The sequence below is a fragment of the Acartia tonsa genome, chromosome 1 (assembly GCF_053477335.1).
Source record: "Acartia tonsa isolate MP-2025a chromosome 1, ASM5347733v1, whole genome shotgun sequence".
Taxonomy (NCBI): Eukaryota; Metazoa; Arthropoda; class Copepoda; order Calanoida; family Acartiidae; genus Acartia; species Acartia tonsa.
This window is the reverse complement of record NC_137260.1, coordinates 8,868,576-8,893,695: the sequence shown is the minus strand read 5'-3', so window position 1 is coordinate 8,893,695 and position 25,120 is coordinate 8,868,576. Positions and strand designations below refer to the sequence as shown.

Below are 25,120 nucleotides of genomic sequence, written 5' to 3'. Positions count from 1 at the left end.
CAGTTACGTAGGAAAAAAGTTTTACTCCAACAAAATATTAAATTTTGCGGCAATTTCAATTGGAATTTTTGGCTGAATAGCAGCTTTTGGTTTCGTCGTAATTTCACATCTCCTATTTTAGCCCCTGCGAGGCGCTCTAACCCTGCAGGCCTATTTCCTAACCCTGCGGAGTATTCATTAACATATACCTAACCTAACCTAAAATAAACTACTGTGAAAATACGACGAAATCCGCTACTTCATTTTCTTTTTATGATTCCTTAAATTATACTATTACCCGATATACCACGAAAAATCTAGAAAACATAATTAATCTAATAATTAGTGTTTTCCAGAAAAAAATAGCACTGACAAATAAAGTAAATTATGAGGTAGATGCGCTATGTAAAAAATATTAAATTGAATCTAAAATCCAGTGAACACGAAGTAAATTTAAAATTCTTAAAAACAGAGTGTGAGACATAGAGTATTTATAAACACTAGTTTAAAGATTCTTAGACTAAAGTTGTAGTAATTATATTTAATGAAAAATAATACCTTTTTAGCGTGGCAATGTTTAATTAAAGCCTTTCCGTTCGTCTGTCTCTCTATTAGGTACTTGACATGACAGGGATTCCAATCGTTTTTGTTTATTAGGGCCGTAGGTTATTGTTACTTTACCCTTCCTTCCTTGGATCTCCATGCATAATGACATTGAGCTTGACAATGAGGCAAAACAACGCTGCCATGTATTTTTATGTAAAAAGTACTTTATTCTTTACGTCTATTGATTGAAATTGAAATCTCATTGTAAGTTGCAAAGTATATTATTCTATTGTTCCTTGTATATACCAAAAAAAGTTCAGGGGTAAAGATATTGTACATACTTGGGCTTATCTCATATTTTTATTTTTATATTATTTTAATTACATTACCCTACTACTTTTGAGGCTTAAAAATGACGTCATACTGGCCTACTATTTGTCAACTAAAATGTAAACTGTCCTGTCATTGGTAAATTAGTCTGTGTATTGACCTATCATTGGTAATTTATATTGGACGTCATTGTTTGGCTTATTGTTTCTGTGTTACACAATGTCAAAGGTTCTGTTTTATTTAGTTTTTAGTAAGAAATTCTGTCTGTCTTTCTGTAAAGCCAAATTTTTTTCAATTTTTCTAGTTCCCTCTCTCTTCCTCTTTTCTAATAGCTTGTTATCTTACTGTCTGAAGTTTTTAAAAGTATCTCCTATAAAAGGGGAAAAATTACATAAATTTTGCCGAAGTATTCCGATTGACGTCATATTTCCTTCTCATGTGACGTCAATCGAAACAGTTTAGCCAAACGTTGTAATATTTAAATATTTATCTCTGTAGTTATGTTTAGCGCCCTAGGAAAATGGGGATCGACGTCACCGCTTTTGGCCTACTTATTCAATTTACGCCATAATAGAGGGAAAGGGAAAGGGGAAAGAAATGGGGTATAGGGTATAACCTGAGTCGACGTCAATAGAAGAGGTAGGCCAAAAGCAGTGACATTTATCTCCATTTTGCTAAGGCACTATAGACAGCCAGTTTGTCTCCTTTTTAAGGAGAAACTTTAAACAACTTTTTTCTCGCTTTCTTATTATTTACTACTTCTCTACAAACTCTCTCTCTCTCTCTCTTTAATTACATCATATACTTTTCAATTTATTCATTAAAAGAAATATTAAAGTGCAAGTCATTTTCTATTATTCCTTTTAAACTCTTTTTAAAAATCAATACATTTTTAGTAGCGAAGCTACTCTATAATTTGAAATGTCCGTCTGTCCGTCCGTCCGTCCGTCCGTCCGTCCGTCCGTCTGTCCGTCTGTCCGTCTTAGTTTGGGGGAAACGTAAATTTCTCGGCTCCTATAAAAGATAAAAAGCTGAAATTTTTTGACAACATTCCTATTATTAAGGAGCACAATTAACTATAAAACATCAATGGCGGTCGGACCGCTTTTTAGCAGGTTTTAGGCTATTTTTGTATTTTTCACATATCCATATCTTTGGTGTTTATGGTCCAATTTCCAAAATTTTTTCAGTTAAAGATATGAAAATTTAATTTCCTGTCAATTTAAGAAAACAACTATGACGGCCAGATTGTCTTTAAGCAGGTTTTAGGCTATTTTTGTATTTTTTACATTTTCTTCCATACCTTTGGTGTTTATGTTCCGATTTCCAAAATTTTTTCAGTTAAAGATATCAAAATTGAATTTTCCTGTCGATTTAAGAGAACAACTATGACGGTCAGACTGTCTTTGGGCAGGTTTTAGGCTATTTTTGAATTTTTCACATTTTATTCCATAGCTTTGGTGTCGATTTCCAAAATTTTTTCAGTTAAAGATATCAAAATTAAATTTTCTATCGTTTAAAGAAAACAACTATGACGGTCAGAATTGCCTTTTTTCAGGTTTTTGGCTATTTTTATATTTTTTATATTTTTCCTCATATCTTTGGTGTTTATGGTCCGTTTTTTAAAATTTTTGTAGTTAAACATATCAAAATTAAATTTCCCGTTGTTTTGAGCATCCACTATGTAATTTACTTTAACCATCAGTCAGTTTATCATAGTACTGAAATATAAAAATTAAGAAATTAAAAACAAATGTTGAAAAGGTTTCGTGATTTTTTCCTAATATACATGCTTTTGACAACTAATATCTAAATTCTTATTTAATTGTTTGTGCTTCGCTACTTATGGATGTTGTCATCCTTGTTATTATTACATTGATTTATATCTTTACAATTCTTTTTAGTAGCGAAGCTACTCTATAATTTGAAATGTCCGTCCCGTCCGTCTGTCCGTCCGTATGTCCGTCTGTCCGTCTGTCCGTCTTAGTTTGGGGGAAACGTAAATTTCTCGGCTCCTATAAAAGATAAAAGGCTGAAATTTTTTGACAACATTCCTATTATTAAGGAGCACAATTAACTATAAAACATCAATGGCGGTCGGACCGCTTTTTAGCAGGTTTTAGGCTATTTTTGTATTTTTCACATTTTTCTCCATATCTTTGGTGTTTATGGTCCGATTTCCAAAATTTTTTCAGTTAAAGATATCAAAATTGAATTTCCTGTCGATTTAAGAAAACAACTATAACGGTCAGACTGTCTTTAAGCAGGTTTTAGGCTATTTTTGTATTTTTCACATTTTCTTCCATACCTTTGTTGTTTATGGTCCGATTTCCAAATTTTTTTCAGTTAAAGACATCAAAATTGAATTTCCTGTCGATTTAAGAAAACAACTATGACGGTCAGACTGTCTTTAAGAAGGTTTTAGGCTATTTTTGAATTTTTCACATTTTATTCCATACCTATGGTGTTTATGGTCCGATTTCTAAAATTTTTTCAGTTAAAGATATCAAAATTAAATTTTCTATCATTTAAAGAAAACAACTATGACGGTCAGAATTGCCTTTTTTCAGGTTTTTGGCTATTTTTATATTTTTTACATTTTTCCTCATATCTTTGGTGTTTATGGTCCGTTTTTTTTTTAATTTTTGTAGTTAAACATATCAAAATTAAATTTCCCGTTGTTTTGAGCATCCACTATGTAATTTACTTTAACCATCAGTCAGTTTATCATAGTACTGAAATATAAATATTAAGAAATTAAAAACAAATGTTGAAAAGGTTTCGTGATTTTTTCCTAATATACATGCTTTTGACAACTAATATCTAAATTCTTATTTAATTGTTTGTGCTTCGCTACTTATGGATGTTGTCATCCTTGTTTCAAATAGATTTTATTAAATCATGTTATTATATATTTTGCGATCTCAAGACTTAAAAAAAAGAAACAGCCTAAAACCAAGTAAAGCATTCTGCAATTAGATTTAATTCTAAAGAATAACTACATATGATGACAAATAAACATAAAAAATCAACTACTTTTTAACAACTAAAGTCATTTAAAAGCATTAATTTTTATTTTGTTACCCTCAAAGTTCCCATCAAGCGTAGAAACTCCCCATCTCTTGTTTCGGATTAGGAAATTAGTTTGGGGGGGGGGGGGCTAACCCTGCAGCATAGATTTCTACCCATCGAGCGAAGAAACTCCACATCTTATACTCCCTTATTTTTGCCTATAAGGAAATGAGTGGGAAGGTAGGGGAGCATAACCCTGCAGTATAGATTCCTACGGGCTTAACCTTCATCCAATATAACCTAACCTAACCTAGAAAACCGCACAAGAAACTCCTCTTATCCCATCTTATTTTCAATTTATTTTAAAATAAGGGAGGGATTTGTGCTTGACTAGGCATTTTTATATTCATTATTGTTACTACATTCGAACTCAAAATAATTTGGAGATCTTAAAGAACAAACTCCAGATCCAAATTCTTTATGGTAAAGAATATTTTCAAATATTGATTTACATTATAATAATGATCTCATAATTATGACTCTTTAATTATGAAGCGTGGAGAAATCGTGGAAAATACAAATTTGCTGATATCATCAAAAATTGCATTTAGTATCAGAGAGAGGGGGGGCAATAAGCTGTTTATTACATAAGTCCCCAAAGTTCTTATAATAACATTTTCTTATTCGCTAGCTTAACAACTTTGGGGACTTTAGTAAATTTTGATTGGTTCATTCATTCATGAGTGTTTAAACGTTTCAAGATGCCTGATTTAGTTTACCTGTTACACTTTGATACTCTAATTATATCGCCTTAAACTATGTTAAACAATGTAAGTAATAGCCAACTCAATTTTCAAAAGGTATTAAATCGACCAATGTTCTTTTAACACTTACTAGCGACTACGCCTATAGAGGCCTTTAGTAACACTTGTCGACCGCCTCCGCTTTTCAATTTGATTTTTTTTTTAATTTTGGGGTGGGGTGTCTTTTTTTCTAGGGGCGATTTCTCCCAAAATAGTTATTAACCTTCCTATTACCCATGAAAATCTACATTGTAAAGGAGAACCATATCGGTACATTGGAAAGTGAGATCTTTTGGTACAGATAGATAGAAAGACACACACACAGACATTTTGTTATTTTTAAATAAGGATTTATTGTTCCTTAAATCCCTGGCTTTTAGAAAAAGTATCTATATACAGAAATGGAAGGGCGTAGTCATGTAGTTTTAAATGCACAGCTACTCTATAACTAATACATGTCCTACCATCTTTTAAACGTGGGAGAAAACTATCACTTTACTTTGTAGATTACTTTTTGACAATTATATGACTTTTTAATAACAAAATGTGTAATTAATTTCCCTTATTTCTGAAATATTATTATGTAATTTATTGCTTTTTCATTTTGTCCTACATAAATTGATATCATTGTAGTTTTTAATGAAAATAAAAAAGTTTCGGGATTTTGTTTTCCATTCTCGTTGTCTACAAATTTGAGTATACAAAAGCAATTTAGTACATTAGATTTATAATTTGGATATTGTCATCCTTGTTACTTTTTATTAAAACTATATTAATGCAAAATTGATTTTATCTTTAACTCTTCTCAATGAAACCAATTTTTTATTGAGATCTTTTGATAAAATGATTAAAAATTTGTCATTGTAAAATCTGCTTCTTGCAAGATATACTAAATACTTATTTTAAGTCGAGCAAGTATAACAACATTCAAAACATTTTCCAAAAGAAAACTCGTTTAGTAGTTTATTGTCGACTACGCCCCCTAAAGGCCTCTAGGGGCTCTTGATGTAGGGAAGGGATGGTTTTTAGTTTTACAATTTAAAAAGAAAAGTAAGAGGAGTTAATTTTTTTCTATGGGTGATTTTTATTGAGAAGGAAAGGTAAATAGTTATAAACCTTTCCAGGACCCATGAGAAGCTACACTGTAAAGGAGAACCATATCGGTTCAGTGTACAGACAGACAGAGATCCAGGAGAAAAATGAGTTCAGCGAAAATTTAAAACAATTATCAAAGGTAAGCTTTTCTTTCAAAAAAGACCATATTGATGTATTTTTTGTACAGAGTTATAGAGTAGCTTCGCTAATAAAAGTAATATGCTTTAATCTTTTTACACTTTTGATCGCCTAGCAATATCTGTCAAAAATCCCACTGGGACAAAATTACAACCCATTAGATTACAGGGATAGTTCATCTCAAGTTAAACAATATTAATTCAAGTATGGTTTCGAAACTGATTAATTCCCGCTAGATTAAAACCGGTTCTCAGACATAATGAAAAATCTTTTATAGCATCGTATTACAGATAATTAATATATAAATCGTGATATTATTAACAGTTGGATTAGCCCGGGCCTTCGGCCCTTCAGGGCTGACAAAACTAGTTTTAATCATATATCTTTTCATTTTAATATCCACGTAAAGCTGTATATAATACAATGCGATAAATAACTATTCTGTTAAAAATCCCAATGAGTTTTTAATGACAACCAATGAGATTATCATATCAAGATAGAAAAAATTGTTTTAGAAAGAAATTCCTTTGTAATGTTAACCTCCACCTTTTTAATTGGATATTGAAGAAAAAAGGTTTGGTTTACAGTAGGTTGACTATATTCCAGTGCCCGCTGGGTTAAAGCTCCCCCAAGTGAAAAAAACGAAGAAGGGAAGGGTTACTATGAAAAAAGTTTTTATCGTGATTTTGTATTTAAAAACATGACACAAAGAATGAGTATCTAAGATTGTATAAAATTAAATGGTTTCACCATTCGAACTAATCATAGCTAAGACTTGCTTGGACTTAAGTCGTCATGAATTATGTGACCTAACCAAAAACCTAACCTAGGCTAAACTTCTAGGTTGATTAATATATGTATTTGATTTCTAAACTTTTAGTAATTGTTGCAATAGGTTAAAAGGCCCCCTAATGGACGCGAACAAAAGACATTTTAGTTAAGAAGCAAAAAGATACATATATCTATAAAAATATATTTTCAGCGTTGAGGGGCATTAATATATATTGCAATGGCTATTACAAAAAATGCAGCTTTTCTATAAATCATTAGTGAGCATCTATATAATAAAAATTAATATTTTCATAAAACTTTTTAGAATTTTTTTTTGAAAATGTTGTTAATGTTTTTGCCAGATTAATAAAGTATAACAGGCCCTTATAATGATGGCCTGCTGATTTAAACAAGTATAAACTTTTACAAAGAAACTATTGACTGCTTAATACAAGTAAAGATGCTTAATATAAGTAGAGTTGAATAAGAAATATTTTATTATTTTTATATTTGATATTATTTTTAGAGGAGGACAATGACATCCCTGTATTTTCATACAAATCGATATATTATTACTTGGATATTGCACCAGATATTCATGTACTCTAAAAAGTGATACTCACAGCTAGCTAAAATAACTGACCATCCCTTTTACCCAATAACAACCCCGCCTACTGTATGAACGAACTGACCAATAAATGAGGTCCGTATTAGCAACCTAAATTGACGACAAATTTTCCCCTGTCAATATATTCACGAATTCTATATCCATTTCCTAAAGTACTATTACTGATAAGAGTCACAGACAAGAGGACAGACGGACATTCCTTGATTATAGAGAATCTGAGCTACTATAAAAAGCATGATACTCCATTTCAATCCTTTTTAAAGAACTGTGCAAATGAAAATGTAATGCAACAGTCATGGTTTAATAATCAATTCTTACAAATTTAAAAGAACTGATTCAATAAGAAATTTATGTGCAAAAATACAACTGAGGTGAATTCTTAATAAAAAATTGCCTCACTAAAATCAGTTTGCCTCACTAAAATCAGTAAGGCTCACAAAAAATTTAGAGGGGAAAATTTTGCATCACTAAAATTTTAGTGAGGCAAACTGATTTTAGTGGGGCAAAAGTTTTTTTTAAGAATTCACCTCTGGTATTTTTTGTCAATACATTTTAAATAGAATTAGAGATTGTCTTACCTAGGTTTGTACTTATAATGAGGGAACTTAGCCATATGCTAAGTTGTACCTTGTTGTAGTAGGAATCATCATGCAAAATAAGACACATGTCAAAGAGAATCTCTTACCTAGGTTTGTAATTATAATGAGGAAACTCAGCCATAAGCTAAGTTGTACCTTGCTGTAATAGTAATCATCATGCAAAATAAGACACCTATCAAAAATAAAATCACGCCTATGTTTGTACTTATAATGAGGAAACTCAGCCATATGCTAAGTTGTACCTTGTTGTAACAGGAATCCTCACGAAAAATAGGACACCTATCAAAAGAGAAAATCTTACCTAGGTTTGTACTTATAATGAGGAAACTCAGCCATATGTTAAGTTATACCTTGCTGTAACAGGAATCATCATGCAAAATAAGACCCATGTCAAATATAAAATCTTACCTAGGTTTGTACTTATAATGAGGGAACTCAGCCATATGGAGTAGCCTAAGTCTTTCAGCCTCTTGGCGGAATGGCTTCCTATCCTTCTCACTAAGAGCTCGCCACCTAAAAATATATATTGTATATAGATTTTGCTTTACTCAATTTTTGGTGAGTTAATTTCAAAATGTTAACAAGACGAAAACATATTATACTTCAAATATGATTTAATGGATCATGGAAAGAACACGAAGTGGTGGGTTTCCTTTTTTCATAGTGGATTCTCTACTGTTTCTAGCACCTGCATGGAGCTCTAACTCTGCAGGGGCAATAATTAACATTATCTAACCTAAAATTTGGGTGAAGAAAGTTATTTGTCGCATAGTATTATAGACAGCCTTCCGCGGATATTACAATGAAAAAATGTAAGGTAAAAACCAGTTTTGTTAGACTCGAGAGGCTAAGGGCCCTGGCTAACAAAACTGGTATTAAATTTTATGATTTATATTTTCATAATTGTGGGAAAATGTCTATACATGAATTTTAGTATGACTATGAACCGGTTCTAATCCAGCGGATATAAATCAGTTTTAAGCCATTCTGGAAATATTTTTGACTGTATGCTAATTTCGGAGATGACAATTCTATTTTGAGTGTTGTTCTTGTAGAACATGACAACTTGGCAGATCACAGATATACAATACACACCAGAGTTTTGACAATAATTTTGACATGCATGTTTTAGGATAGGCTGGGATCTAAAATGATAAGACAATGGCCGTTAAACTGATGTACATCCCTAATGATGACACACAAAATTATCCATTCTTTAAATTACAATTAGTGGTTAAAATTATCTTCAATTTACACGTGTGATCAGGAAGCTTCAACTCCCTTAATAAATTTGAAATTGAAATGGCCTGACCTTTTTCATACCCATAATGGCTTGACACCCCCCCCCCCCCCCCCTCCTCCCCCACTCCCTGATAGATTGCTGCGCACGTCACTGGGCAGATTTATAAAGATATCAAGTAGTATTGATTGGCCATAGTGTCGACGTAAAAATAAAGTAATTAACTCTAATAAACAAATAATTAATACCTATTAATTATTGATATAGTGAATTAGTTTACAAATAAACTTTAAGTATGCATGTTACAAATTAAATATTAGGTTTAAAACTTTAGGCTATTGTCAAATGAAGAATCCTTTTGAAAAGAACATTTTTCATTAGGATTGTTTCATCTTTATCTGGATACACAATTGCAGAGAGAAGAGATACTTCAGTAGAAAAAAAGTATTGTTGCCTTCAAATTTTACTACAGTTGAAAGTAATCACCATTAAAATAAAAAATATATATTTGTTTGTCGCCTAATTTGTAAGAAGCTTTCTATAGTGCCTATAAAATATGGCGTTATACTGGCCTACCATTAGTCAATTAAAGTGCATACTGACCTGCCATTAATAATTTGGTCAGTATATTTCATTAGTCATTTGTATTCCATAACGTCATTTTTTATAGGAACTATAAGCAGCTTTAGTTTGTAAGGGCAATTTTTTTAGGAAAAGGTAGTTTTTCTTCTGATGAACTTTGACTCCCTGAATATTAACAATGGTTTCTGACAATAGTCGTTTTTCATCTGTAGTTACTATCTTCATACTATTACATCATTTTTAGAAGCAAAGCTACTCTTCTTTTATATTATCACGTAAAATATAAGCATATGAGTTATAAATTACTAGACGTAGAAAAGATTTGCTTACAAAAATATGTATTGGCTATAATACCAAAATTTTGCAAATTTATATCTGCGGCCTTATTTTACAATGTAGAAACTTTTATTAGAAAGGCTTTCCTATATGTCTTAAATTACCTTCTGTCCGTCTGTCTTGTTGTTAAGAAGGAAGCAATATGAAGGTTAAGCTAAGGGCTAGGCAGCCGCGTGTCAGCTGTAAAAGGGAAAATTAAAAAATATCTATATAATACAGTTTAATAAAAAACAATAATAGTCGGCCCTATCAAAATCAAATCAAAATCATTAATTAAACCATAAGATCATACAACTACCTCTCGATCTTGGACACTCCTCCATGCATAGAGTTAATATTTACTATGCATTTAATAAGAATTTACATAATAATGATAGTAATAATCATATTAATATTTTATCATTGGCAGTTATTTTTTATTACCACCACATCTATTAGCAAAACATTTAATAGATAAAATACATTTATTTACATTTAATTATTATGGCAGGTGTCTTACGCATGTGGCCAGGTACAAGCGTAGCCCTCTAGGCTTTAAAACTATTAAAACTTTTAAATTTTTCTTTTTTATCTAGTAGAACAAGTATTTTGCCGGTCAATATCTTTAAATTGAAATACATACATATATTTAATTTTATATTAAGTTTCTTTAAAATATGAAAGAATTGGTTGCACAGTGAAATTAGATTTGATTATTTGGTGTTATAGCCAGCCATTATTTCTAAATAAGAACTTCCAGCCTTTTTAGGAAACTTTAGGATTTACATTTAATTAACACAATAGAGATAAATTAGAATGAACAACACATCGTTTTAAAAATGATTAGGTATGGATCTAAGATAAATTAATGTAAATCTGCAATGATATTACACAAAATTACCCCTTCTGTAAATTACAATTAGTGGTTGAAAAGTTTGGACACTCAATTTAATGAATCAACCAAATAAAAATTAATAAGCACCAAAGTTGTCAAGCCAACGAATAAGAAGACGTTATTATAAACTTTGGGTACTAGTGTAATAAACAGCTCAATTTCCCCTCCCTCCCATGTTATTAGATATAATACTTGTTGGCAGATGTAAGAATCTTCACAAACAAAACTTAAGAAGCCTATCCATATTAGACATAAGAATCTTCTAAAAATCAGCCGTTTTATAGCAATGAGACGGTTATGTTTACCCCGTCCTTAATAGAAAAACGAACGACATTTTTAATTGTAGAGTGTTTTTACCACTTAAAAATTTATGATCAGTCGTATACCCTAGTAATCTCAAAACGTGTAAGTAAGCAATTAACATTTTTTTTGGCTTACTTAAATGTGCCATTGTGCCATTTTTGTGGTAAATTACTGATAAGCCATAAAGAATACTAATTGCTTACTTATATCAGCATTCTACAACAATTTGGTCTTACTTGTGAGATAAAAGAGGGTGGAGTAAATAAATACTCAGTCATTTACAGTAAAAGTGGCTTATATAAGTTGAAGAAAAAGAAAAAGAAGGAGGAGTAATAATTAATCCCTTCCTTCCTGTAAGCAGTTTATGAAAAAAAGAGAAGATTTGGCTGATATAAGCCAAATAAGCAACAAATGTGATTGATTGCTTATAAGTAATTTATCCAAAAATTGCATGATCTGGTATATAAGCCAAATAAGCATTTATTGTGATTGATTGCTTGTAAGTAATTTATCAACAAATTGGATGATTTGGTATATAAGCCAAATAAGCATTTATTGTGATTGATTGCTTATAAGTAATCTATCAAAAAATTGTATGATTTGGTATATAAGCCAAATAAGCAATAAATGTGATTGATTGCTGATAAGTAATCTATCAAAAAATTGCATGATTTGGTATATAAGCCAAATAAGCATTTATTGTGATTGATTGCTTATAAGTAATCTATCAAAAAATTGCATGATTTGGTATATAAGCCAAATAAGCAATCATTGTCATTGATTACTTATAAGTAATCTATCAAAAAATTGCATGATTTGGTATATAAGCCAAAAAAGCATTTATTGTGATTGATTGCTTATAAGTAATCTATCAAAAAATTGCATGATTTGGTATATAAGCCAAATAAGCATTTATTGTGATTGATTGCTTGTAAGTGATTTATGAAAAAAATAGAATGATTTGGTATATAAGCCAAATAAGCATTTATTGTAATTGATTGCTTGTAAGTAATTTTTCAAAAAATTGCATGATTAGGTATATAAGCCAAATAAGCACTAAATGTGATTGATTGCTTATAAGTAATCTATCAAAAAATTGCATGATTTGGTATACAAGCCAAATAAAGATTTATTGTGATTGATTGCTTATAAGTAATCTATCAATAAATTGCATGATTTGGTATACAAGCCAAATAAGCATTTATTGTGATTAATTACTTATAAGTAATTTATCAAAAAATTGGATGATTTTGTATATAAGCAAAATAAGCATTTATTGTGATTGACTGCTTGTAAGTGAATTATGAAAAAATAGCATGATTTGGTATATAAGCCAAATAAGCAATCATTTTCATTGATTGCTTGTAAGTAATCTATCAAAAAATTGCATGATTTGGTATATAAACCAAATAAGCAATCATTTTCATTGATTGCTTGTAAGTAATTTATCAAAAAATTGTATGATTTAGTATATAAGCCAAATAAGAATTTATTGTGATTGATTGCTTATAAGTAATCTATCAAAAAATTGCATGATTTGGTATATATAGGCCAAATAAGCATTTATTGTGATTGATTGCTTATAAGTAATATATCAAAAAATTACATGATTTGGTATATAAGCCAAATAAGCATTTATTGTGATTGATTGCTTATAAGTAATCTATCAATAAATTGCATGATTTGGTATATAAGCCTAATAAGCATTTATTGTGATTGATTACTTATAAGTAATTTATCAAAAAATTAGAGGATTTGGTATATAAGCAAAATAAGCATTTATTGTGATTGACTGCTTGTAAGTAATTTATGAAAAAATAGCATGATTTGGTATATAAGCCAAATAAGCAATCATTTTCATTGATTGCTTATAAGTAATTTATGAAAAAATAGCATGATTTGAAATATAAGCCAAATAAGCAATCATTTTCATTGATTGCTTGTAAGTAATTTATCAAAAAATTGCATGATTAGGTATATATGCCAAATAAGCAATAAATGTGATTGATTGATTATATGTAGTATATCAAAAAATTGCATGATTTGGTATATAAGCCAGAGGATAATAAAGATAAACATTTTCTGCAAAAAAAATTTTATTCTAGCTTCAAAAATAAAAAATTTACAGCCATTTGAAATTTATAAGTAAAAAAGGACCTAAAAACAAAGGTTGCTAAATAAAAGGGTGAAGGAAGCGAAAATTGACCTTGACTTACTTTAGGTCGGAAATTCATCATAACACAGGGGACTTGCACAAACATTTTTAGCCCTCTAGCTCTAATAGGAAATGAGATATTAGGGGGGGGGGGCGTTGAACGCCCCCCCCCCCCTCCAACTGATTAAGGTGTGGCAAGGGGCCCGACTGTAAGGGGTTAAAATTATTGCTTCTTTAGCTTATATACCAAATCATGCTATTTTATGATAAATTACTTATAAGCAATCAATGAAAACTTTTGTCTATTTGACTTATATACCAAATCTTGTTTTTTTTTAGTAGTGAAGCTACTCTATTGTTCTAAATATCCGTCAGTCCGTCTGTCGGTCCGCTCGTCTATCTGAGACAGAAAAAGGGAAACGATTTTTTCAGTTCCTATAAAAGATGGAGAGCTGAGATTTTCAGGGATCAATTATGTTCACAGTCTTCATATTTTCACCTAGTTTCATTAGTCAGTTGGTTAAGGTGCTAGATTGATTCCTACATTTTAAAGTTTTCATGATTTTCTCAACTCCTATTCAACATAGACATTTTCAGGGATTGAATCATTTTATATTCTGCATACTTTTATCAAGTTTTAATGAAATTTGCTTATTGGTTGGGTTGCTAGTTTGATTCCTAGATTGCTTATATACCAAATTATGCAATTTTTTGATATATTACTTAAAAGCCATCAATCACAATAAATGCTCTTATGGCTTATATACCATATCATGCAATTTTTTGATAAATTACTTATAAGTAATCAATGAAAATGATTGCTTATTTGGCTTATATACCAAATCATGCTATTTTTTCAAAAATTACTCATAAGCAATCAATCGCAATAATTGCTTATTTGGCTTATATACCAAATCATGCTATTTTTTCATAAATCACTTACAAGCAATCAATTACAATAAATGCTTATTTGGCTTATATACAAAATCATGCTATTTTTTGATGAATTACTTACAAGCAATCAATCACAATAAATGCTTATTTGGCTTATATACCAAATCATACAATTTTTTGATAAATTACTTATAAGTAATCAATCACAATAAATGCTTATTTGGCTTATATACCAAATCATACAATTTTTTGATAAATTAATTAAAAGCAATCAATGAAAATGATTGGCGTTATCCTCTTTTCTTCAACTTTTGACTGGGTTAGGTTAGGTTATTTGGCTAAGGGGGCTGAGCGCCCGCGGCTGGGCAGGCTAGGTGGCCGAGCGCCCGCAGCTAGGCAGGCCAGGGGGCCGTTTTTTGGGGGGGTATAAAAATTGTCAAATTTTGAGAAAAATTTCCTAAGAGGATAATACCAAATGATTGATTATTTGGCTTATTTACGAAATCATGCTATTTTTTCATAAATTACTCATATGCAATCAATCACAATAAATGCTTATTTGGCTTATATACCAAATCATGCAATTATTTGATAGATTACTTATAAGCAATCAATCACAATAAATGCTTATTTGGCTTATATACCAAATTATGCAATTTTTTGATAAATTACTCATAAGCAATCAATCACAATAAATGCTTATTTGGCTTATATACCAAATCATGCAATTTTTTGATAGGTTACTTACAAGCAATCAATCACAAAAAATGCTTATTTGGCTTATATACCAAATCATGCAATTTATTGATAGATTACTTATAAGCAATCAATCACAATAAATGCTTATTTGGTTATATACCAAATCATGTAATTTTTTATAAATTACTTAGAAGCAACCAATGAAAATATTTGCTTATTTGGCTTATAAACCAAATCATGCAATTTTTTGATAAATTACTAATAAGCAATCAATGAAAATTATTACTTATTTGGCTTATATACCAAATCATGCAATTTTTTTATAAATTGCTTATAAGTAATCAATGAAAATTATTGCTTATTTGGCTTATATACCAGATCATGCTATTTTTTCACAAATTACTTACAATCAATCAATCACATTTAATGCTTATTTGGCTTACCCTAGAGGCCACTAGATGAATTTGAAGTCAGAAAAAAAGGGTAAAATGACCTTCTCCGAATTAGTTTTAAGAGAAAAAAGTAAAAAAAATTAGGGAGGGGGGATATAATTTTTCTAGGAACTATTTATATTTTGAGGAGTGTGGTACCCTTATAAAATAGTAATTAACCTACCTAGGACCAATGAGAAGATACAATTAAAGATCCATACAGGAAAACAATATCTGTTCAGCATTTGGCAAAGTTTTTCACTGCAGACAGACATAGAGACATACAAGGACACAGGCAGACATCCTGTTACTTTTATATGGGGATTAGGACAAAAGATTAAAAAATGATTGTTTTCATTTAAATTAGAGAAATTATCTTATTATTCTTTAAAACGGAAAAAAATAGATTTCAACTTTAAATTTCATTTACCTAGCTTAATTAGTTAGATTCAAAGGTCTGTAGATTTGATTAACATTTGGATTTTGGAGAAGGACGATGGAATATTAATTATCCTTGCCAAACCATTTAATTTTTATGTAAAAATGTATAATAATCAATCAGCCATTGTCCTATCCCTCCAAGAATAATTTTAACATTAGACTATATTATAAGTTACAACACATAAGCAAGGATAACAAATAAAATTATGAAACAAATCAGGGATCTAAAGAGATAAGACAATGGTCGATAAATTGATGCACATCCCTAAATATGACACGCGAAATTACCCCTTCTGTAGATTAAAATTAAGGGTTGAAAAGTTTATAAACTCAACTTAACCCATTAGTGCCAAGCGCCACTTTTATGGGCCGATCAAGCTGAAAATCTCAGGGAAGCTCTATAATGGTCAAATGGAATTCTAATTTTTTTGTTTTACTCTAGTAGCGTGCACAGGAAAGTTGCAAAAAAAAAACGGTTCAGCATGGCCATAAATGCACAACAGGCATTTTGACCCGTTTTGGGCAGTTTCTGCCAGCATTAAAACCCGTTTTTTTCTAAATACCCGGTTATTTTGACAAAAAAATAGAAAATATAATTTTTTAACGCCCAAAGTGAGATGAACACTTTTTAGAACTTTGATACGATCCGTAATTGAAAACTACACAACCTCATGTAATCTATAGAGCTACAAGTGATATACGAAGTGATTTATATCCAATTTAGTGTTTCGGCTATAGGTGCTGCCGTTTTCGGTTTTAAAAAACCCGTTTCTTGAAGTTTAAAAAAACACACACACTACAAAAAAAGAACATATAAAAATTGGGTGATAAATATCAGAAAAAGAGCATAAAAATATTGGAAGACACATATAGAGATTACTAGGGTATACTTATTAGGGTGGCTCAAGAATAATAAATCATAAACAAACATTTAATGGTTTAAAAGTTAAAACCGGGTAATAAAACCAAATCTGAGCCGGGTTTTAAAACTGCCGGGTATTTATGGCCATGCCGAACCGGGTCATAATAGGGCTTAAAAAAACGAAAAAAAAATCATATAAGAAATAATAATTTGAATAAAACACAAATTTACAAATAGATGTACTTGTCAATAAACATTAGATTTCATGAAAAAAATCAGCTACTTTACTATAAAAACAAAAAAGTTAGAAGGGGTATTTTGAATTCACCAAAATTTTCATGGTTTTCAAATTTTGTTTAGCTATACCGGCAAATGGAAGTAAGCAAAACTGCCTGCTCCAGGGGGAAATGAAAACCAGGGTAGTAGAGGGGGGATTCATACTGAGAATGATGCAATTTGAAGACTGGAAACCGGTTTTTTAAAATATTTTCTGGAACCGGGTGGAACCGGGTTTTAATACCCGGTTTGTCACTAATGGGTTTACCCATTAGTGCCGAGCGCCACTTTTATGGACGATCGAGCTGAAAATCTCAGGGAAGCTTTATAATGGTTTAAACGGAATTCCAATTTTTTTGTTTTGCCCTAGTGGCGTGCACAGGAAAGTTGCAAAAAAAAACCGGTTCGGCCTGGCCATAAATACCAACCAGGCATTATAACCCGTTTTGGGCGGTTTCCCCGGGCATTAAAACCCGGTTTTGTATTAAAAACCCGGTTTTTTCGACCAAAAATCGAAAAAAGTAATTTTTGAATGCCCAAAGTGAGATGAACACTTTTTAGAACTTTGATACAATCCGTAATTGAAAACTACACAACATCATGTAATCTATAGAGCTACAAGTAATATACAAAGCGATTTATTTCAAATTTAGTGTTTCTGCTATAGGTGCCGCCGTTTTCGGGTAAAAAAAACCGTTGCTCGAAGTTTTAAAAGACACACACTACAAAAAAAGAACATATAAAATTTGGGTGTTACATATCAGAAAATGAGCATAAAACTATTGGGTGACACCTATAGAGATTACTAGGGTTATTAGGGTGGCTCAAACCCTTACTAATGACGTAAACTGTTATTTTTATTGGTTAAAAAGTTAAAACCGGGTAATAAAAACCGAAACCGAGCCGGGTTTTAAAACTGCCGGGTATTTATGGCCAAGCCGAACCGGGTCATAATAGGGTGTAAAAAAACGATAAAAAAATCATATAAAAAATAATAATTTGAATAAAACGAATTCACAAATAGATGTTCTTGTCAATAAACATTAGATTTCACAAAAAAAATCAGCGACTTTACTATAAAAACCGTTTTTTTTTCCATTTTTCGGAACCGGGTTTTAATGCCCGGTTCGGCACTAATGGGTTAATAAACCAATCAAAATACAGTAAAACTCCCCAAAGCCAACGAATAAGAAAACGTTAATGTAAAACTTTGGGGACTATTGAAATAAACAGCCAATTGTCTCCGCTCTCCCTCTGGAAAAAATACTAACCAAGAAAGAATAAAAAGCAAAGCTACTCTATGATTCTCTTTTCTGCCTCTCATCATTCAGTCCTTATTTTATTTGATTTTCTCGTATTCATTCCAATCTGGTGGACAGGAACCGGTTCTCATCAATACGAAAAAACTAAGTCTAGCATCATATTATAAACCGCTTTCTACGAATATAGAAATGTACAATCATAAGATTAAAACCATTTTTTAGCCTGTGCCTTCGGCACCTCGGGACTAAAAAAACTGGTTTTAATCTCATAATTGTAAATTCTATATCCGCGGAAAGCGGTTTATAATACGATAAAAGAAATAACTATTCCAGTATGGCTACAAAATCAATTAATATCTGCCGGATTAGAACCATTTTCCAACCATACTGCAAAATCATGTATCATATCAAAATATAGACATTTTCTATGAAGAGTAAAATTAAAATCCTAATATTCATACCAGTTTCATTGAACCAAGCCTTCAGCCCTTCAGGACTAACAAAACCGGAATTAATCTTATAATTTATCGTTTGACTATCCGCAAAAAGCTAATTATAGAATGCTGCGATATTAACTAATCTTGGCTGCTCGGTTGTAAAATAAAATATTTTTCAATAATTGGTCCTCAAAATATTTTTTTTATTTTGCTCGGGGATCTAAAGGGATAATATAGTGTACAATTTTAAATAAAAGTAAAAAAAATTTAGGCCAACAAATGATTATGAAACTTTGGTTACTGCTGAAATTCAAACCCACTCTTATTCTTCTTGTAGTGAAAATACTTAAATTTAAAGACAAAATTATAGAAACATCCAAACCATAAGAGTGATTCTGTTTACATACAGACATACCACGGTTGGACCCTCAGATGTCAAAAGTTTATTTTAGTGTTTGGCCAAAATGACTTAGCAATTATATCTGTAAGTACGTCTAATAACACCCTTTGCTATTTTTAAAATCCTAGAAAATTTTTTTTGCAAGAAAATTGCATAAATTCGCAACCTTTTTTAGAACCACTACATAACTCGAGTTTTAAAACTTTTTATATAAAATCCTTTTTACAAAAAATATCAATAATTACTTAAAATTAAACCTGAAAGAAAAAAAATCTCATTACACGTGTTAATTTGCATGTTTTAGGTCTTTTTTGAGGAAAGTATAACTTCCACATTTTTGACAATAATATATTTTTTTAACATTTCAAATTAAAATATAATAAAACTTAAACGATTTTTCTTGAATTATCAGTTGAAAATTTCATCAAACATGCAATTTAAGTGATGAAAATTTAATAAAATCATTTTTTGAATGTTTAGAATTACCAATTTTCTACATTTAAAACAAAATGTTAACAAAATTTAAAAACATTCTAATATATAACTTTAAAAATCAATAACATTTTATAAAATAATGTTTTAAAAAATAAATCATTAAAAGGTATTAAAATGCATTTTAAGTTGCTTAAAATTAAAACGAGAATATCTTTTTACACTTTATTCTTTGTAATAGAGATTAATCGTCATTTGCTGAAAATGAAACATTTAATAAACTTATTGAATCTTTTTGTGACCATGTTTAAACTTTTTAATTTTTACACTAAGGTGTTTTTTAATGAAAATCTTTGTTGAATTCTCTTTTGCGACAAAAAAAGAAAGGGAATTTTTTACTATTTCTAGGTTATCTTATGTAATTTAAACTATATAATATGAAATAATTTTTAATTGTCTTTCTTTTGAGCCACAAAACACTGTAAAATGTAACATATATGCAAAAATAACAATTTTTTTAATGAATATTATAATATCCTTATATGACATTGCGTCAGAGCTTATTCTTTAGATCATATGTTCATGAAAAGTAGTCATAAACTTGGAGGGTTGCGCTATTTATTAGAATATTAAATAAACTTGAATGGTAAATATATTAGCATAGCCTTTGTCAATTCAAATGCTTCAGGTATATTATTCGGAAAGTTAGTTAAAAAAGAGAGAATTTGCTGTGTATACTGTTGAAAGACTTTCAAAAATGTAAATTACAAAGCAATCCTAAAAGATCGGGTCGTAGGCGAGTCTTAGTCGGGGGTTTTCTGATAGCAAATATTGCGTTATTGGTATACAATGTAAAAAAAAAAACATTTTAAAGAAATTCTTTAAATAAAACCCAACGTGTATTGGCAGTACAAACATCTTAATGCTAGCAGACATATGTTTATCAACATTTGCAGAAAACTATTTCCACAAGAAAAATTATTCAGGTTTCTACGTCACAATTTTAAATATTTCTTTCTGATAAAATGTTTGACATATATCGTATAATCATTCACCAAAAAAAATATTTTGATAATTTAGATTTCAGAGAAGATTAATCCTTTCAAAAAACTAAGACGACATTTTGCATCTTCTGTCATGACATTTTAGAAAAAATATAAAAAACCAAAATTAAGTATGAAAACTATTTTCATCGATTTTTCTGAAGGTATTATCGTATTCTGTGGCTTTGTTATTATCATTTACTTATATCGAAAGTGCCAAACATTGTACCCTAACTTATTCATTTAATAAAAAACTAACCGTGATACTTTTCTACCTTTATTTTTTTTATAGAAGGTTTCGCTTTAAAACAATAAGGTTTTTTTATGTGTCTTATATTTATGAATCTTAAAGGATAAGAAATAGATCATAAATTTACATATGGTATACATTTTCAATGATAATTTAAACAAGGATGACAACATCCATAAGTAGCAAAGGACAAAAATCGTGGATGGGAATACGTACAAAAAGAAAGAGTATTCTTTAAAATCAAGAATAGATTTATTAGAGAAACTAAAAAAAAACCTTTTTTTATTTTGTATGATGACTTACATACCAACAGTCAAAGTAAATTACATACTAGATGCTCAGAAAGAAAAGAAAATCTCAAAAAATTTTGAAAATCGGACCAAAAAAACATTAATGATATTAGGAAATATGTAAAAATATAAAGATAGCCAAAAACCTGCTTAAAAGATGGGAAATTTAATTAGATATCCATAACTAATTTTTTTTTGAAAATATGACCTTTAGGATTTAGCCTTCAGAGGAGCCGAGAAAATCACGTTTCCCTCACTTTTCTGTAACAGAAGGACGGACGAACGGACGGACGGATGGACGGACAGACATTTCGAATTATAGAGTAGCTTTGCGACTAAAAATTGCTACTTTTGATAATAATAATTGGTTGAAACGTTTGGACACCCAATCCAGATATGCGGACCCAAGTTTATACTATTTTTTTAATGTAAAGAGCTTCATCACATGTTTTAAATGGACATAAAGACTATCTAATAACGACAATAGAAATACTATGCCTTCAAAGTTTTATTTTGTTACAGGAATCCTTACCCGAAGTTTGAGATCTATAACATTTATAAATTAACAAAAGTTATAGAGAAACTATACAATGGAAAATTTATTTTGGGTATAGTCCCAGAAAGAAAATATAGAAATAGGAGAAAAGCTACTATTAAAATACGACGAAACGCCCCTTAAGAGGCGTTTCCACGAAAGAGACTATACCCCAAAAAAATTCTCAGATATTCATACTGTCTTTTTCTTGTCTTTCCTAGATATTATAGACAGAATTTAGACCGACATTTTTCGTTCATTATTTCCTCCCTGTAGACAACTCTTACTATTCCCAGAGAGTGAGGGAACATTGTACAGTAAATCTTAAAAATACTCAGGGAGTGAAAAGACATTGGACAAAACTTCAACCAATAGTTTTTACAGTAAAACAATGTACAACAGGGGCAATTTTATTAGTCGTCATTGTAGATCTATTTGTTTATTGTCTCATTAAGATCCCTGAATAAATTTAATAAATATGTACATAGTTTCATAATCACTTTGCCTTATTCGTTGGCATAAAAGTACGTTAATTGAATTTTTAACCACCAGGGATCTAAAGGGATAAGACAATAGCTGATAAATTGACAAACAGCCCCGTTGATGATAAACAAAAATACCCCTTATTTAGTTTACCATTAGTGGTTGAAACGTTTGGACACTATACTTAATGATTCAAAATTCAATAAAAGTCCCCAAAGTTGATAGGCAACGAATAAGAATAAGTTAATAAAACTAGTGGGGACTAGTGTAATAAACAACCTAATGTCCATTATCTACCTGAAAACCACCCTCGCTCATTAATTAGCTAATAAGCTTGGGTTCTTATATTTTAAATAATCTACAAAAGACAGAATTTGCTTCCTAAATATTTTTTGTAAAATTTTTGTTGTTTAATTATCTTTTCCCTTACCATACAAAACTGTGTATAAATGGTTTGTGTGTGTGTGAGTGTGGGTATGTGCGTGTGTGTGCGTGTCGTGCCAGCTCATAAGTAGGGTCAACACAGTTCCCGTGTCGCGTCATCGTCAGTATACCAAAGTTAAGCTTGGGAGAAACATTTATGTGTTATAAGTATGTGCAAAGTATATTCTACAGTGATAGTTATTTCATTTGATAATTAATGAAAAATTCTTTGGTTAATATCTTTTAATAGTGCATTTGTAACAATTTATATTCTAAAAATTAAGTTTTACTTTTAAGAATATTTAAATTGTAGCAATTGTAATGTTAAATAATATCTACGCATTACATCAAATTGAGTGTAGCTGAAAGGAAACTATGCAGTTCTTTCTAATAATATAAAAGGTTAGACTATGTTTTTATTTTAAAGTTTATAAATCGTATCACATGTACTTGTACGTATAGTCAATCATTGCGTCCTTTATCTATGGATTTTTTTTAACTATTGGGACACAAACGTTTTTATGAGTTAAGCATTCTGTTATTTACTTATTTTAATTAACTTAACGCATATACAAAATGGGCGGGGTTTATATAGTAATGTTTGGATTACAAACTTGGATAATAGTAGTAAAAATTGGTTGATGCTTGGTATGCGTTTTTGTTTGATGTATAACTTTGAGCAGTAAAGAAGGGAGGTGTCATTGGACCATAAATTACACTGGTACCCAAAGTTTCATTACAACTTTATCTCATTCCTTTACTCAAAACTCTAGCAGGTTCCAAACTGTAAGTTATTTTGTTTTTTTTTGAGGGGGGGGGGAGTTTGGGGTGATTTTTCTTGGATGGATGGTGGTATACTCCCTTAAACAGACAGAGAGACACACATATATCCTGTTACTTTTTAAAAACAGTATATGATTCAAAAAATAATAATTATTTATCGCCTCGTATTATAGTCAGTTTTCCGCGGATATTAAATTGAAAAATTTAAAAGATTAAAACCAGTTTTGTTAGCTCTTAATGGTTGAAGGACCTGGTAAAGAAAACGGATTTTAATGTTATGATTTTTTGTTTTTATTCTCGTGGAAAATTGTCTGTAATAAGTTGAATACATGATTGTTTGTTAGTACGGATTAGAACCGGTTCTAATTCAGCGGATTTTAATTGGTTTTGAAGCCATACTGGAAAAAATATTTTCGGTTCTAGGGCATACTGAAAAAACATTATATCCTGTTTTCTATGAATACAAAAATGTACATAAGATTAAAACCAGTTTTGTTTACCCGTGCCTTTGGAATCTCGGGACTAACAAAACTGGTTTAAAATCATACAAAAAAAAAATAAAAAATCTTCATATTTTAATTGGACGTACAAACTTCCTGTTCATAGAGTTGCTACGCTTCTTAAATAATACACAGGAATCACCACCTACAGTTTGAAATTGATAGGGCAATTCTAAATCGACATATTGTATGAACAGACGGACGCACAGAACCTTATCATAAACAAACTTTGCTTTTAATAAGATTATTGAAATTACATCACCAGACCGGGATTTGACTAATTAATTATTGCATCATATTATAGACAACTTTCAGTGTAAAGTAAAATAAAAAATATAGGAATAAAAACAAAACTGGAAGGCATTAATTTTATGATTTTATTTTAATATTCATGAAAAAATGTCTGTAATTTGATGCTAAACATGATTCAGTATAGCCGATAAATTGATGTACATCCTTAATGATGAAACACAAAATTACCCTATTGTATATTAAAATTAGTGGTTTAAACGTTTGAACACTCTACTTAGTGAATCAACCAATCAAAATTCAAATCAAAAGTCCCCAAAGTTGTTTAGCCAATGAATAGGAAAAGTTATTATAAAACTTTGGGGACTATTGTAATAAACAGCCCATTGTCTAATCTCTCTGCTGAGAACCGGTCCTAATCCAGCGGTTAATCGGTTTCGAAGCCATACTGGAAAATGGATTGTAACTTTTTAAAAGAAAACCTTTCTATAATCAGGGTTGGTCTGTCCGTCAGTATTGGTTAGCTTTTTTTGTTAATTTAGACATGTTAGAATTGTCCTATCAATTTAAAACACACTACATTATAACAAGTAGGTACGATTTAGGAAGCGTAGCAACTCTATAATTGTTAAAAGATCTTAATTATCTTATTTTTGGAATACTGATTCCTATGACAACATGGGCCAATGTTTTAAGCAAAGCATCTCTTTAATGAAGGACCATAAATTTATGTCCTTATACAGTATCATGGCCGATATATTCTATAAATAATACACAAATTTTCGACTTCTGTAGATTACAATTAGTTGTTTAAAAGTTTGGACACTCATCTTAATAAACCAACCAATCAAAATTTAATAAAAGTTCCCCATGTTGTTAAGCCAACGAATAAGAAAACTTTGGGGTATGGTGACATAAACAGCCTGATCTCGCCTCCCTTCCTGGATATTTATATTGTCCTTTTCTTATCTGTCCCATTTTATTATAGGAATTTAGTTCATAACATTTTACATTCATTGTTCCATCCCTGTAGCCATAT

The 25,120-nt window shown here is 30.4% G+C and overlaps 1 protein-coding gene across 2 annotated transcripts in view; it reads right to left on the bottom strand.

The window, feature by feature from the left end:
• The window catches only part of LOC145312109 (uncharacterized), a 117,787-nt gene that overhangs the window by 7,337 nt on the left and 85,330 nt on the right, over nucleotides 1-25,120 (bottom strand). For both annotated transcript variants that reach the window (XM_080151252.1, XM_080151260.1), the window contains one exon: nucleotides 8,310-8,414. In XM_080151252.1, the coding sequence (XP_080007378.1) occupies nucleotides 8,310-8,414 (105 nt within the window). The remainder of the gene's footprint in view (nucleotides 1-8,309; nucleotides 8,415-25,120) is intronic.